The sequence below is a fragment of the Platalea leucorodia genome, assembly GCF_965183815.1.
Source record: "Platalea leucorodia genome assembly, chromosome: 3".
In the NCBI taxonomy this organism is placed as follows: Eukaryota; Metazoa; Chordata; class Aves; order Pelecaniformes; family Threskiornithidae; genus Platalea; species Platalea leucorodia.
Genome location: NC_138825.1, coordinates 40,340,827 through 40,357,179, shown reverse-complemented (window position 1 = coordinate 40,357,179; position 16,353 = coordinate 40,340,827). Strand labels below are relative to the sequence as shown.

At 38.2% G+C, this 16,353-nt stretch overlaps 1 protein-coding gene across 1 annotated transcript in view; it reads right to left on the bottom strand.

The window, feature by feature from the left end:
- Positions 1-16,353, bottom strand: part of SMYD3 (SET and MYND domain containing 3) — a gene marked incomplete at both ends in the record, with an annotated part of 424,343 nt that overhangs the window by 77,824 nt on the left and 330,166 nt on the right. The window contains 2 exons of the mRNA XM_082307309.1: positions 6,051-6,153; positions 8,649-8,716. Coding sequence (XP_082163435.1) covers positions 6,051-6,153; positions 8,649-8,716 — 171 coding nt within the window. The remainder of the gene's footprint in view (positions 1-6,050; positions 6,154-8,648; positions 8,717-16,353) is intronic.

The following is a 16,353-nucleotide window of genomic DNA, read 5'->3' as shown; positions in this document are numbered from 1 at the left end:
TTCCCATTCATGTTGCAGAAACCTTGGAAGTAGAAACAAGTTTGAAATGAGTAATTTCTTTTTGAGAGGTTACCAAACAGTTGTGGATATGAACAGTCACGTAATAACCTGCCTGGATTAGAGCACATGACTTGGCAGAAGGAGGAGGACAAGAGGCTTCATCACACTGATACCTCCTTTTAGTGTTTTAACAACTTAGGGTTTCTCTTGCTGTCAGAGGCCCAAGTCCAAATTCCCAGTCCTGCCAGCAGAAATCCGTAAGTGAAAAAATGTTTGTAGCTGGCAGACTGAGTGGGAAAATGTAATTAGAATATTCAGAAACATGACCAACCTAACGGTGACTACGTCTACACTAATCATTCAATCGTTTAAACATAAAAATTCTGTATTCAAGTCTCTCTCCTACACTTGTTTTAATTTTGGATCCCTTCATTAGATGCAAGGCTCATTTAACTTGTACATATTTAGGAAATATGCCCGTTTATCAAAGGTTGTCTTAATGGTATTTGCATGTGGGATGTATGGTATTAATTAAAACATTATTTCAGCTGACCAAAGCTTGCCTCTTTATTGCATCGCTTATAAAGAATGCAGTAAATCTTTTGCCCCGAACTGGGGAATATATATTAAATAACATTTAAGAAGGCAGGGAATTATTTAACAGCCATGAGACTTATTGACTCTCATGACTTTCTCCTTAGAAATTCAGCACTGTCTCAGACCTGCTTCTTGCTCTGACACAGAAATTCTTTAACCATGGGTATGGTGGTTAGTTTCTTATGTTCCTCATCTCCCAAATGAGGTGGACACAATTTTCCAGTACTGCCATGCTGCAGTGGACTTAATTTATGTTTTTTGTAACAGACTACAAGCTACAAAATTTCTAGACAGAGGATTCTGTAGAAATTTAAAATCAATTATTTTAACACAAATGGCAGGGGAAAAAGTGAGTCCTCTTGTTTTTGCAATCATGGGTCTCGGGGTCTTAGGGAGGGTTGTATACAAAAATCTGTTCCTGAGACAGAGTTATATAAGTGGCAAACAGTCTGTGCTCTTTCTGTTTTGGTATATATGATCAAAATGACGTCTAACTCAAGGAAAAATTTGGTTTTAAAAAATGTAATGTGACAAAATGTAATGTGTCAAACATACACAGATATAAAACTTCTCCTCACATAATTATAATAACAGAAATATTACACATCCTGGTTGAAATCTATCATGAAGATAGATTTAATTGCTGATCATCTGAAATTATTATTTGTGTTTAGTATTAATTTTAAAAATTAGTTGCTCTGTAAGAGTACGGTCTGTTATGTGACTTTCTGCAAAAAGATACAAATTTGCTCTGACTGAACTCTGAAGCTGATGAGAAGCCATGCACCCATTTTGGAGCAGAACTGGACCTCAGCTAATGCATCCTGTCTCTCAGCAGGAGTAGCTGATTTGAGCTATGCATGAACTAACCATAGCTATGTAACTTCTGACTGGAGAACAGGCAAAATGAGCTCATGCCTGCCTGAAAAACACTAGGTAGACACAGTAATTAACAAAAAGTCAACTGAAATCATAGCACACATCTTGATGCTGTTTAAAGTGGTTACTTAAGGGTAGGGAAATGATGAAGACCTCTTCAGAGCAGGCTGCTTGTCTTTTTGAGGAAGTAAATTAGCTGATAGGCTACCTTATCACTGAAGGAGCCCTGGTGATCCCTAGGTGAATAATTTTTGCTTTCTTATAATCCTTCCCAATATTTTACCTTTCTTTGCAATACTTAAATTTCATTTTTGCAAAGAAGAAAGTGCAAGAAAAGGAAATCTTTGTATGCTGTCAAAGTAACATCACCTAAAGTTACAAAAGCTGTGATAGTCAGCACTACAACTAACATTATCTTGAGGAGCAAAAAGGTGTTATAATTAGTTTTGAGCTGCTGGGAGCAAGTTTCAGAAAGTCCTGTGGTCCCCACAAAAATCTATTATTTCTTTCTTCTTGCTATTAGATTAAACTATGCTCAAAAATCTGGTACAGAGTAGAGTCTACAGAGTGTTAGGAGACCCTTTCTAGCCACCTCAACCCCCGACCTATGCATGGAGATCAATAGTTGCTCCCAAGCCTTGTCCTCCTTTCACTTCTTTTGTCCTCTCCTCTGCTCCCTATCAGTTTCATTCCCTTCATGCCAGCCACAGGACAGAAAACACTTAAATTTAGTGGTGATCATTACCAGCTGTTCAAGCACTAGAATTTGGGGTATTAGCATAGACCCATACCACCTTATATGAATTATAACAGTCAGAGCAAGGGTGGGGAAGAAAAAAAAAAGGCTACCAAACTTGAAGGAAGTTTCCTATCAATCAGAGCCAAATTTTCACTTTAAGAATTCTACATTTAAAGAGGATTATAAATGTCATTTAAACAGACAAATAAGTTATATAATGATAGAAATGAAAGCTGTTATTTTGAACATCAACTAAATCATTCACTGGCAAAAGCCAATGGGAACGTAGTGTGTTTTTGTTCAAACTTGTGTAACTTTCTGCCCTCAAAGAGCATGCAATTCCATAGAACCACATTAGTTTAAAATCCAAATAATATACCTAAAAATAAATCTGAACTTTTGGTTTCCAAAGCAAAATTTAAGGACCAGACACTTCTCCATCTTGCCAACTCTCAGTATTTTATTACGATTTCTGCAATACACTTTGTTTTCTTAAAGCTTCAACTTGGGAAACCATTCAATTATACATGAATCCCTTCTTTCAATGCCTACAAAAAAAGTAACATTCATGACTCATGATTTCTTAGTGCTTCAGGACAGACAACACTGTCTTTGCCACAAAAAAAGGCTTAGATGGCTAGAATTTTTGTGTATGATTTTAGGAGTGATTAGTTTTCCAAATATACAGTACCACCAAATTTAGTACTTTCATTCTGTAAGGATTCGGGCAAACATTTTCTGGCTCAGAAGTCCTAATTTTCTACTTCCTGAGATACATTTTGGCCTTCGGATTTGAACAAATTTCAAAGCTCAAACCAAAATTCAATTAAAAACCACTAAATGCCACACGCTTTCCTGTCAAAAACATACAAAGCCAACAAAATCTGCCTAGACATGAGACTAAAACTGAACTGAAACAACTTCCATCAGGACATAAAAATTTTTTCAGGTTCTCATAACCTTGCATACTTTTTATCATTGACTTGACAAATATAATTACTGTGTATAGCATGAGCACTCTAAAGTGTGGTTGGGGCATAAATGTTATTCTTGAATAAATCTATCTGTATCACACTGCAGCAGCTACATCCAATGTAATATCTCTTCTGGTTTACAACCAAAATCAGGTCTACTGGTGCATCCCTCTTTATATAATTGTGAGATGACCACAATGGCCAGTCACCTCAACTCCCTGTGTCTCTGTTTTCCCTGTGATTATAGGTGGTCAACAGCTCCTTAACATGAGAAAATTGTTGTAGTGTCCTCTGATAGAAAGCACTACAAATGTGCAAAAATATTTCTGCTTCTCACTGGCCTAGTGAACACAGCATATTGCTGTGGTTGACACTTTCCTGGCAAGGGTCCAGAAGCCCAGTCAAGTTTGTTCCTATATGGATAGTAAAGCCATAGTCATATAGCATAGCTTCTAATTCTAATAAATCTTAGTGCTTATTTACTTTCTATTAAGTATTACATAGACTCATTCTGTCTAAATCTAGTGTAAGTTTGAACACGATAAGGCAAGTTTGCTACTGCTTATAATTATTTAAGTTTTCTTGTTGCCTCACGGCTTGAAGCAATGTTCACCTTACCACCTCAGAGCACTCAATTTATTCAGAAAACCCAATCAGATTCCTCCCTAACATGTATTTTCTCTCCCATTAGCTCCGATCATGACCTCAGTAATACAAGTAAAAACTCAGCTCATAACAGGTAATGCAGTTTCATGTACATAGGTGTGTAAATTCAGTACATGGCTATTAAGAAAACTGAGCTCACCCTGCTGCAGGCAAGCAGTAAGGCAGTGTGGAAAGAAGTTGTACCAAAGCTACCATGCAGAACACAAAATGAAAAGCAGTAGCAGTTGTGTAAGAGGAAAAGTAGTTGGGTATTGAAAACAATATTAAACTGATGACTTGTACATACCCTCATAATAATTTTCCTTTCCTTCCTCTTCACATAACAGATCTAAACTAATATTCACTTTGTATCTTTATTTTCTCACTTATGCCCATTTTCTTCCTTAGACACATCCTTATTCAAAGAAGCATGTACCTCAGACTAAGACTTTTATTTCCAGCTAAGTCAAGAGGGCACCGGCTTTAACACAGTGTATATATAAAATCTTACATGTTCTTAAGGAAAGTTTTCCTTTCAGTACTAAAACCAGAAGCAATAGTCGCAACAAAGACAGTAGAACCTGAGCTCTTTGGAAAATTCTGACTTTATTTTACTGCCTCATTGGAGAAAAAGTTTTTTAGAAAATATAATATGCCCATATAAGGCGCAGACATTTTAAAGCCTGTATTCACACAACTGCCAAAGTCACTGCAAACAAATTGGTCCTAGCTGCCCTGCTTTATAACTTATATTTATTTCCTGATTGCCTTACAAATGACTTGTAACTCACACCATATCTGTTTCACCACTGATTTTAACCTAGAGACTTCTGGGGGTTACAGATCACTAACACTAAGTCTAAAATTTGGGTCATAGCTTCACAGCCATAGCACAGTCTGCACGGTGGTCACACCTGCAAGGGAATTCTACTTCACTTCTCACTCCAGAACCACCTGAGGGCCTCTCCCACTCTGTAAAATCTGCTTGTTACAAAGAATTGCTTTATGAAATTTACCTAGAAAAATATATCCAGGTACATAAAAATAAGATAGCTTCAGAATTTAGAACTCTAATCCCAAGTGCATCCTGGGAAGACATTAAAATCTACTGTATTTTTAAATAAACAACCCATCTTGGTGAACTGGGAAGCCAAGAGGAAAGTTACGGTATATGAATAAAATGGGAGAAAAATGTCTATAATTTGGCTTGAACAAGAATGCCAGACTGAAAGATGTCTACAGTTAATAGCTGCACAAAAGTATGTTGCACCCTAAAAGATTTCTCTTGGCAAAAAGGTAAGTATGCAAAAGCATTTCTGTTGGCTCTCCACAATATTTTGCCTAAAAAAATACTTTACCATTTACTTATTTTGATGGCCTGCTATCTTAGAGAAAGGATACATTACAAAAGAAAACACTTAATAGGGAGGAAAAGAGATACTACTTCTAAATTAGAATACATAGGCCCTTGATCTTCCCAGATTTTGAAGCACAGGTGTGAGCTGTATTTACATTAGGTCATGATTTTGAAATGACCAACAGCTGGGACTGCATAGGTCATTGGTGCATGTAAAGTTACATATATACACATGTCTTTGCAGGCCTTACTAAGCAAATTCAATATTGCATTGCTGCAAAAGACATTTACTTTGAAATGCTTACCTAGCCACAAATGACTATTTTCAAAGTAATACAAATGCTGTTGTAAAACCAAAGCTGAGAATACCTTAGATCAAATCAGAAATCTCTTCAAAGGGATATTTTGAAGTTTTTTCTAGTGCAATGGACAAGAAAACAAACCTTGTCTTGCTACTTTCACTGTCAATGAAAGGTTTACTACAACAGCATGGTTGCAGCCTGACAAATGCTTATTGTTGCAATGACTTAGAGAACACTGCATTCCACCCAGAAATATTGTAAGTGTTTCCATCAGGGTAAAGACGTTCAAATACAAACAAAATGAAGTGCCTAGAGGAGGAAAGGAGGAACAAGAATTTATCAAGACTGTTAGTGATTTATGAGAAGTAATGATTATGGGGCCCAGGCAGTGTAAAGAGATGATTCTATTTATCATTTTCCCCCTGATAGCTATGTGCTAGAAAGTGGCATCAATATATCATCAAAATATTAAGCTGGTGGCCCTGCAGTCTGGAATTTATTTAGGGAGATGTCATTGTTGCAGGTGTCTGTGATGGAAGGGAGGACAAGTTAATTACCTCTTCACCAATCTGGATCTCTCGGACAGAGCGAAGTAAAAGCTGGTATCCTTCAAAAACGATCACGCAGTTTGGGTCACAGCTGTGGTTCAGTAAAGACATGCTGCAAGGGGTGGTAGAGGGGGAGAAAGAATTTTACAGAGGAGCCTCTGCCGTCATTCTCCTTTAATCATTTAAAAGTAGCTAACATGATTACATCTGAAGTATCAAGCAATTAAGTTACGAAACAAATAAAATCCCTGGTAAATCAGCTGCTCTTGGTTAGGGGAGGAAAATTAATGCTTAGAAGATTTATATTCATTGCTAATAGGAGCCATGCCTGGATCTCTTCATGTGTTTCTGCCTTCTGTGTACTCAGGGCGGGAGGGAGGCAATGGCCTCCCAGTGACTCTCCAAGAGGCCTGACTCACGGGAGAGGGCAAAGCAGGCAAGCGGGGAACAAGGCAACCTGGACAGTTCAGAGCAAAAGGTTAGTACCTCGGGACTGTGTTTTATTTCTGCTGCTTCTGCTCAGTTTCAGGGCACTAACCTGATCAGTTACCCTGACCATCAGTGAAACTGCAGCTCAAAGGGGCCAGCAATCAACCTGTATTTCATATCAGGTAGAAAATGGAGTATACTATGTCCCAAAGCCAAAGTACTTGGTGTATAGAGTTGAAAGAAGAGATACAGCCATTGCCTCCGTTTTACACATATTTTGGTTCAGCCTCTGTTCTTATGGTGCGTGACAGCTGAAGCAACACAGCTCACTGGGGAGCTGCTGCCACCCCCAAGAGACACACACGCTGGTGATCTCCTGACACAGACATGCCCTTCCCTCTTTTTTGAGGCAGACTGTTAAGAACAACATCAACGACATCCGCTATATACTTTTGAGTCCTGTGTTTCATTAGCTGAGAAACAACTGACTTTGCAAGGCCAACATCAGTCCCACAGCAGATGTGGGGCTGATGAGTCTTCCCTCATGCGAATGACCCATTGAAAGAACAGTTCTGGCATCATCAGGCTGGAAGAAGAATTTTCGGATTATCCAGCTCCTGGCTGCGTTTTGCTTTCCTTGTCCGCCTGATTCAGCAACTCAAAATCCCAACTGTTGTTGGCAAAATAGAGGATGTTGCCAAGGGTCAGAGCACCAAACCATGCTTTTTCAGTTCTTGACTCTTAAAGGAGCTATCAACAGGAGCCTGACTCTTTTGATAGCCCTTCTAGCCTAATGAAATATCTGTGGTTAATCTCCACATGAACCCAGTAATGTACACTGGGAGAGGTTATACATTTCACTTATTGTGAGATCACTGGGCATACTCCCAAAGCTGCTGGCAAGGTGATGCAGAGAAGGACCGCAGGATTTTATCTATTTTAAAATATATCGGGATTCTGCAGCTATCAAGCCATGCAACAATATACAACCTCTTAATGAGACTAAACAAAGTACTTTTAATCAAATTTCCCCTCATGGAAACACTAGTGGGTTTGATGGCAATTCCATCTGAATTCATCTGGAACGGCATTTGCCTAGGATTTGGGAACGACAGATTTAAGTTCACAGTTTTCCCAGCTCACAGTGATTTGCTACAGCAAAACTTAAAGTGCTCTGAACTGACGTGGGAAAGAGTCTCTTGCATCCCTTGGCAGTGCATTATCACAGAACATAGATAGCCACTTTCTCCGCAGTCAGGGGCTTTGTTCAACCAAAAGAAAACATTTTACTAATAACAACGCTCCAAAATAATGTTCCATTTTTCCCAAGTATGTGAAAGGATTTGTTTCCACTCCACTATGAAATGAAATGACTGTTCTGTACTTTTCATAACACTAATTCCCATGTCCTCCTAACCACCTTTCCCTTATCTTTACCACAAGGCAGGCCTCAAGATATTAAGTGTCGTTAGTCAAATCTTACATGTGTGACATTAATAGAAAAAGAAACACAGTGACAGGCCCGCTGAGGTATTGACAACATAGTTCAACCGTGCATTAACACAAAACTGAGATGGTAAAATATAATTTTAAACTATAGGTACTAATTTTCCACATTAATACTTAGAGGTAACTAATTCTATGAAGGCAAAACCTTCCCTGGTACGTACTTCTTACCCAATACAAATAAGAAATAATAATAAGAAATTCAAATATTAACATCCATCTCTCAAGGGGCTTATCTTTTCACCTTACTGGTTTCTTAGTTATGGTAATTTACTAATAAATGTGTTCAATCTTTTTCTTTTAATTGCCAGTTCAGAAGGCTCTCTGCTGCAAAATATCTGTATTCTAAAGCAACACTGAACAGGTTTCCTTTTACTGGTCCCAGTCACACTTTTTGATGTCAGCATTTATTCTTACTTAGAAAAGACTACCACCTCCATGGAAATAAAATATAAAGCTGTATCTTATTTAAACTGTTTTAACTCTAATCAGGACTATTACAAATGATTTCAACTTGATCGTATTTTTTATTCTGCTTTAATTTATTTGCATTTCCCAGTTTCTCGTTTAGACATGCTACCTGCTGCTTTGATGGCCCTTACAGCTACCTAGGAAAAAAGGAAAAAAAACTAACAGAGATTTTGCCTCTGAATGAAACACTGTCCACAGTACCTGGGATAGAGGCCAACACCAACATCCTGCATCTCTCCATTACTGATGGTGAAACAGTTACAGGTCACCTGTAAAAACAAGGGAAAAAATCCAGGATTACCAGAATCATTTGGAAACCCCATACTCAAGTGAAAAAACTTTCAAAATAAAATGAAGGGGCAATTGGTAATTGGATGGGAAACATTCAAGCCCAACACTGGTGCTCTTTCATTTTAGAGCAATCACATCTGGGACACACTCTCCTGTAAAACTGCAGTCAATTAAAAGCAGAAACATTAGCATCCTGCAAAAATGTGGGGTTAAACATATGCAGAGGCCCTACTTTCCTGTCCAGAGAGGGAAAAAAAAAAAAAAAAAGCCACTCTATACAGAGCCTGAGAAGCTCAGCCCAGAGACAACATAGCAGATGACAGTGACTGCTGATGAAAAGAGTGGCTGTTTCCATGCAGGGACTCTGCTGATGCCAGGCTGTCACAGCACCTTTTAATGAGTACCAGTGGAGCCCAAAGAACATATATGGGACAGTTCTGAAGTAAACAGCAGCCTTTACTGTGGCAACCTGATATGGGCATAAATAAATACAAAGACTGCACAATAGTGTATCATCTTTCACGTTATGGGTATTTTGGTTTGCATGTAAAAGATCCCACAAAAAAAGCATGTTGAAATTGTCATTCAAGAAAAATATAACCTTTCATTTAGTCGCAAATATTCAGCTCAATAGTGTATTCTTCCCTCATACAATCATACAAAGCTAAAGTGGTCTTAGAAAAGAGTGAAGAATGGAAGTTGCTTGCAAGTAGATATAGCCCTACCCCAAACTATCAGACTGAAGTTTCTTGGTGTTCAATTCCAAGACAGATCAGCACTTTGTAAATGATTAGGAAGTACCATTTTCATGGGCTTAAACAAGAACCAGTACCCAATTCCTAATGTATTTTTTAAATATCTGATTTATTTTTTTTTTGAACAGCTGGGTTTGTATTTTTTCTTTTTAATTTTTTAGATAATCTGTTGGTCAGTTATCAATGACATACTAATAAAATATTTTATGTAGAAATACACTGCATGATACTGCATATACAAGAAAAGTCCCAGGTCTCTTCTGCATAACATTAGATTATTAATATCATTAATTCTCATTAGAACAGAAAATGAGTTAGAGTAGGATTTGGCAGACGTGAAAATGAGATTTGAAAGTTGCAGTTTTATCTACAGAGTAATTGCCCAGAACAGTAAATGCACACCTCTATTTTAAAGAGGTACACTGAACAATTTAATAGTAGATCTTATCCTATAAATTGACAAATTATTATTTATGAGAGCATTAACCATAAGGTGAAAATGAAATCCTCTTTCAAAATTTCTCATAAATTCTGACAGCAACGTTAATTTAAATAAATGTACATGCAGTAGGGCATGTGTTTTTTTTTTTTAAATGGTTAGACAATACTTTGATTAGTCTATTATTTATGTAACCCATTCAAATGTTCCTGATCAATTACCAAAAGCATATATCTTAATTATTTCTTTCCTGCTGGCATTGGATATAAAGTGTCAGACAACTTCTGAGCAAAGATTAGTCCATTTAAAGTGGCAATTATCCTGGTTCTAAAAATATTGACTTGATTTTGGTATTTATTGAAAAAATAATGCCTTCCAGGTAAAAGAGAAAGAAAGCCAGCTTATGTGGACCTTAGCTCTCTCTAATGGATTATGAAGTAGCAGAGGTCAAACATCTCTTAGAACTAAATGAATCCCTCTTCCTTGCAAATCTCCTATTATTACCATAAATCTGTTTATATTAACAATATTGAATTTTGATCACTGTAGAGTTATAGAGACTGCTTCATCATTTCTATCAAAAGTATGTATTCTATTATGTGAAAAGTTTTACACACAGAAGTAGCAATAGTTTTACTTTTTCCTTTTCATAAGCATGCATTAGATTTTTATACCAGGATATATGCGAAGAAAGATGTGACATGAATGGACGCTCTGAGACTCAGATATCAAGAGCTTCTTTCAAGAGTAGTTCACTGTGAGGCACTTTTTAACCTCTCTAGTTTAGATATCTTCACAGTATGCAGTGGCATCTCAATATCTCATCGAGGTAGTGAAATACCATCTCATTTCTAATTATTTGCCATTTCAAACACAAGACTGGGAATCTGAAGTATACAGGGCCAGATCTAAAACGGTATTTAAGTAAGTAAACACAGGCAGAAGTCCAACTGGTCCCGTGAATTTTGAGCTACGTGTTTTTGCGCAATATCCTACCAGAGGCATAAGAAGTTTCAGGTGCTCTGAAGTTTGATTAACCTCCTAGGAGACAATCTTTCCCCCCTTTTAAACTCAGGTATGAAAAAAACAGTGATGCACATATAAAGTGTACTACAGATAGTAACCTTTGTTATGGCTGCTTTCTGTCCTTAGCAAGTGGAGAGAGAGGAATTGAGATGGTGGTGGTGGGAGGAAGATCTCATCATTTACAATGATGTGAGAAATTCTGATATAATGACAGTCCTTCACAGACAGTTAGCTGCTGGTAACAGGTATCAAACATGAAATCTCCATAGTCTGTCAACTGAGGATGGGGTTGTTTGTTTGTTTTCTTTTAGATTTGTTACAAAGTCTCTAAAAATCTACTGAATCTCCTCTACATTTCTATTTACGTAAACTTTTAAGAGGTTTTAAATCTCAGAGTTAAAAGTCAATCCTACCCAGGGGAGTTCTGAGCTTTCAATCGAAAAGTCCACCACAAGAGTTGATGTTGTAGACCACACCTCCCAGGAAACAAAAGGAAGAAGGCATTTCTTTTACACAACACTGAAGAAAAATCTATTTTCCTAGCTTCCCAGGATTCACAGACATAGCTCAAATAATAGCTAAATCTGGAGCATCCAACAGTGCTGCAGAAGAACACAGGTAAGCTGCTTGTTCCTGAGGCAATCGTTTACAGATCAAAACCTACTGGGACTGGAAGTTAACTAACTCCATTTCTAGGGGGAAAAAAAAACCAAACCAAACAAACAAGGCAAACCAACCAACATCTTTCTCATGCATTACAGTATTTCTTTCAGGTTTCACGGTCACCTTGCATTGTCTTTTTTCTGCCTTAACTGATCCACCTTATTCCTTATACTACAATCAGGTTCTGATTCTGTGTGATCCCAGATTTTAAAATAAGAAAGAATAAACAATTCTCAGCAATCTGGTGCTTCAACAAATGTGTTCTTCTTTACAAAGGCATGGCCCTTGTCATCTTAACTCCTGCAGAATCATTTATCTCAGTTATTTAATTTGTATTGGTGTTCAGCTTGTCCCTTCTGATTCCTCTAAAAATTCCTCTCTATCCAGCAACGCAGCACTAAAACTCTATATCCACATACAGAGACAGAACAGAGTACTAACAGAGTTTATTATACCCACAAATAAGGAAAAATGCCCACATATTTCAGAACATCAAAGTTGCAAAGTTGAATTCCTTGCCATTTCTAAAATTTCTGAAATAACACATCTCCCAGCATGAGAACTGAGGGAAAATTCTCAGGGAGAGTCACAGACTTTTCAAACCTCTGCAATGCAAAACTTACTTAGGAGTATCCTAGAGCTCTTGAGGCTTATCATCATAGCCTGATGGGCCATATAGTTCACTAACAAGTTAAAGAATCAATTCTCAGTGTTTGAGTTGGCTCCATGGCAATAAATGTTGCAAGTTTACTTAAAAGGAACAACAAACAATATTATATAAACTGATTGAATTAAATAAAAAGATTTGTTCTTTTGAGAGACAGCACATGTTTGAGAGAGGTATCCTGTACTCAGTAAGGTAACCTAAGTAGAAGACATAGTCTTTCCCAGACTGGTAAACACACAGAAAGTAAACCAACTTTACTGACTGACCATTATTCTCAGGCATACTTATTCAGCAAACAAAAATTACTGCAGTCTGTTAAATTTTATTTCCTCTCTGAGTGACATATGAAAACTCTGTAAATTTACCCCGTAAGGATGTCTCTGTTCTCAAGACGTCTGGAGCTACTGTCTGAGCAATCTCTGTCTGTGCCAGACCCACAGTCTACTGGACAGCCATGAAGATTTATTTCAGTGTTTGCATTTGACAGGGTATGACGGCTTCAGTTTGGCAATATACTGAGCTGAATTTGCTTTCAGTTCAGACCTCATTCATATTGCTTTATACCATGGATTTGCATTTGGGTTAAATAAAGCAGACTTAGACTTGATAGCAGGACAGTCCAGATTTGGAATTTCGGATGCTAAGACAATGAAAAATGTCAATAAGGGAGTAAGGAAAAGAAAACAAGTCATGATTGGCTAACACTTGCTGCACAGATCAAATTACAAACACCAGGACTAATAATCAATCATTTTGTCTCCACGTGTTCCTGTATGTTACTGCAACACAGTGAGGCAGCTCTTGTAACACGCATAAGAAACCCTCACGAGAAGAACTACCGAAGGGTATATTGCGCTGATAGGGTCAATATCATTTTCAGCTTTGGTATACAATGACTCCAGCCATCTCTGTAAATGGTGTGTCACAGCTGGTGTATTCTAACCCACCACCAGGAAGAAAGCCATAACTAACACTTTTTCCCCCCATTTATGAACCCAATGTAATGTAAATTAAAGATATTAAAAAAACCCTTCATGGATTATTAAGTTTCTCATTCACACCAAAGCTGGCTGGGTACTCCTGGTCATTGGCAAATATTTAGCAAAAGATGCTGTGACCAGTTGTCATGTTAACAGGCTTCTCAAGAGACTCAAACATTATTCAGGAGGAAGGGGTGGGCAGTAAATACTATGCAAGGGGCACACTAATTCAAATGACCAAGACATACCCCAGAGACCTTCTAGCACCACTACATCTCACTACAGCTCTGCATCGATAGCTCTTTCCCACTCAAGGATGAACAGACAGCAGGCACAGATGGCTGATAGATCTCAAGTCTGCTAATGACTTCATCTGGCACGTGGAGCGCTAGAGCAACAGTGCTAAACATGGCAACAGTGCTAAACTGTAAATGCACAGCATGCTACGGCAGTGACAGACCTGTCAAGTCCCTGTTTTGTGTGTATTTCACTCAGCTGCTCATGGCCACAGCCCACGACACCCAGGCTTCCCATGCAAGCACAGCTTCTCGCTCTGAAACCTGAGCTCTGTCCACTGGACAGGGTATTGGAGAGGGAGAGAGGAGATGGGACAAGGTGGGAAGGCGTCTGCTACCAGAATGCTGTGCTGAAAGGAGCCCTGTTACAAGGCACATTTGCAAAACAGACCTACCTTTGCAGCTTATATATACATGCCTGCGTGTTTTACTAAATCAGGAACTTTGAACCCAATTCTACGTTGCATTGTACTCAGGACCTAGCTACTGGCTTCCATAGGAGCCACAGAACCAAAACTAGATGAGAGAGACATCAGAAGGATCAAAATACACTGAAAAAAAAAAGATTCTTTGGCATTTTGTTCCAGACAGAAATCAAAGCATATTAAAATGGCTTTGGGAAAGCTTTATCTTATTTAAATTTTCAGACTAAGGAAAGGGGACAAGTAGTTAACTGTTTGTGATACTTGCTCAGAAGGCAAATTTTGCTGCAATACCATGAAATTTGGAGAAGTTACATTTCTTTCATACCATGACCGAATTTGCAAATATTTCATTTTACTTCAAGAACAATTCCTTCTATTAATCTCTTGTGCCAAAACATCAATTTTTTGGCTAAATTAGAAACTCCCATTACTTCAGAGCTAGTTACAGCAAAGATGTGTATTTCCAACTGTTTTCTTAGTTCTTCATCTTATGTCTTTGGAGATCTTTCTTCACATCAACTATCAATATTTCAGGCCTTTTTTGCTATCCTAGCACATAAAAGTTTCTGACGAGTGTGCAGAACACAGGTATCCCTTGCAGAGGGCTGTCACCACCTACAAGGCAGTAGACCAGAAATTTGGCCTGACATTAACAGATGATTTAATGCAAGTGTGCTTCAGGCATCCCTTTTTAGTACTCAGCTAAGTGGTGCAATTTTGATTGGAATGGAATGAAAATAGGTCATGGCAAATTACCTCCTCTCTTCTTAACCCCACATATACTTCTCCAATCTTTCAAATAAAAATATTTAGCTATGCAGCTAAATATATTTGATTACTAAGAATTTCAAAGCCATCATTACTAGGACAAATGTTATGTTTGCTATGGGCACTTTTTTTTTTAAGTGTGTGCAAGATATACTTACAAACCTGAGACTTGAAAAGGTAAAGCCTGAAACATGTGAAAATATTGCACTCTTTGGGTAAAATGAAATATCTCGAAGTTTTGTAGAACTTCCATTAAAAGTTTTGTGCAACTTGTCCTAACCTTTTCACAAATTTCTCCTCTGACAACAGTCAGCAAGTCTCATGTTCCCTTTGGTGAAATTCTAGCTTTTACCCAGCTCTGCAAATATTATTATTATTCCTGCTTTTTGGAACGGAACTGAAATGCATCTATTTCTGGAGCAGAACTGGGGAGAGGGAGCTGCAAAGCCACTAATGGGTCATATTACAGTATGCTTGCAGCATTTGGCATTATTAATTGGAGTGGAGCAGAGGCATGACATCCTTCTCTTCATCCTCATTTTCCTACTGGTAACTCCACTCCTGTGAAATGGGGCAAAGTTATTAACTTGATTTCAACAGCCACTGCATGCTTGCCTACTGAAAATAAACTGCTTGTTTATTGAACGAGATCAAACTTCATGGACATCCAGTAGCAGTTAACTGACTTTGTATTTGTCTTGCCTATTTTGTTACAGATAGCTGTTTATCTGCTTTGTAATGATATATTGAAAAAATAAATGTTGGACTTGACTTAATGTGAAAAATTAGGTTGAGATTCAGCTATGGTTGCTGGTATGAAAATTACATAGGCAAAAGCAAAACATTAATGAATTAATCTTGTATAACTTCAGCTAATAATACAGGTGGAATAAATTAATCTGTCATCTCCTTCCATTACTCAGATGATTTCCTCATACCAGACTCATAACTGCTAGGCAGCCTAAGTTAGGCGATATGAAACCTAGCCTAAATGTTTCAGGGTTTGCCGACTTTATTCTCACAGATGCAATTTGATTGTTATTCCTTCTGGAGCTGCTTGTTGAGCTAGATCTTTGTCCTGGTTTCAGCTGGGATAGAGTTAATTTTCTTCTTAGTAGCTGGTAGAGTGCTGTGTTTTAGATTTAGGATGAGAATAATGTTGATAACACACTGATGGTTTGGTTGTTGCTGAGTAGAGTTTACACTGGTCAAGGACTTTTCAGCTTCCCATGCTCTGCCCGGTGCACAAGAAGCTGGGAGGGGGCACAGCCAGGACAGCTGACCCCGACTGGCCACAGGGCTGTTCCATACCGTATGGCGTCATGCCCAATATATAAATTGGGGGAAAAAGAAGGAAGGGGGTGGGGGGATGTTGTCTTCCCAAGTAACCATTATGTGTGATGGAGCCCTGCTTTCCTGAGGATGGCTGAACACCTGCCTGCCCATGGGAAGTAGCGAATGAATTCCTTGCTTTTGTGCGTGGCTTCTGCTTTACCTATTAAACTGTCTTTATCTCAACCCATGAGTTTTCTCACTTTTCCGATTCTCTCCCCCATCCCACGGGGGGGGGGAGTGAGCGAGCGGCTGCGTGGTACT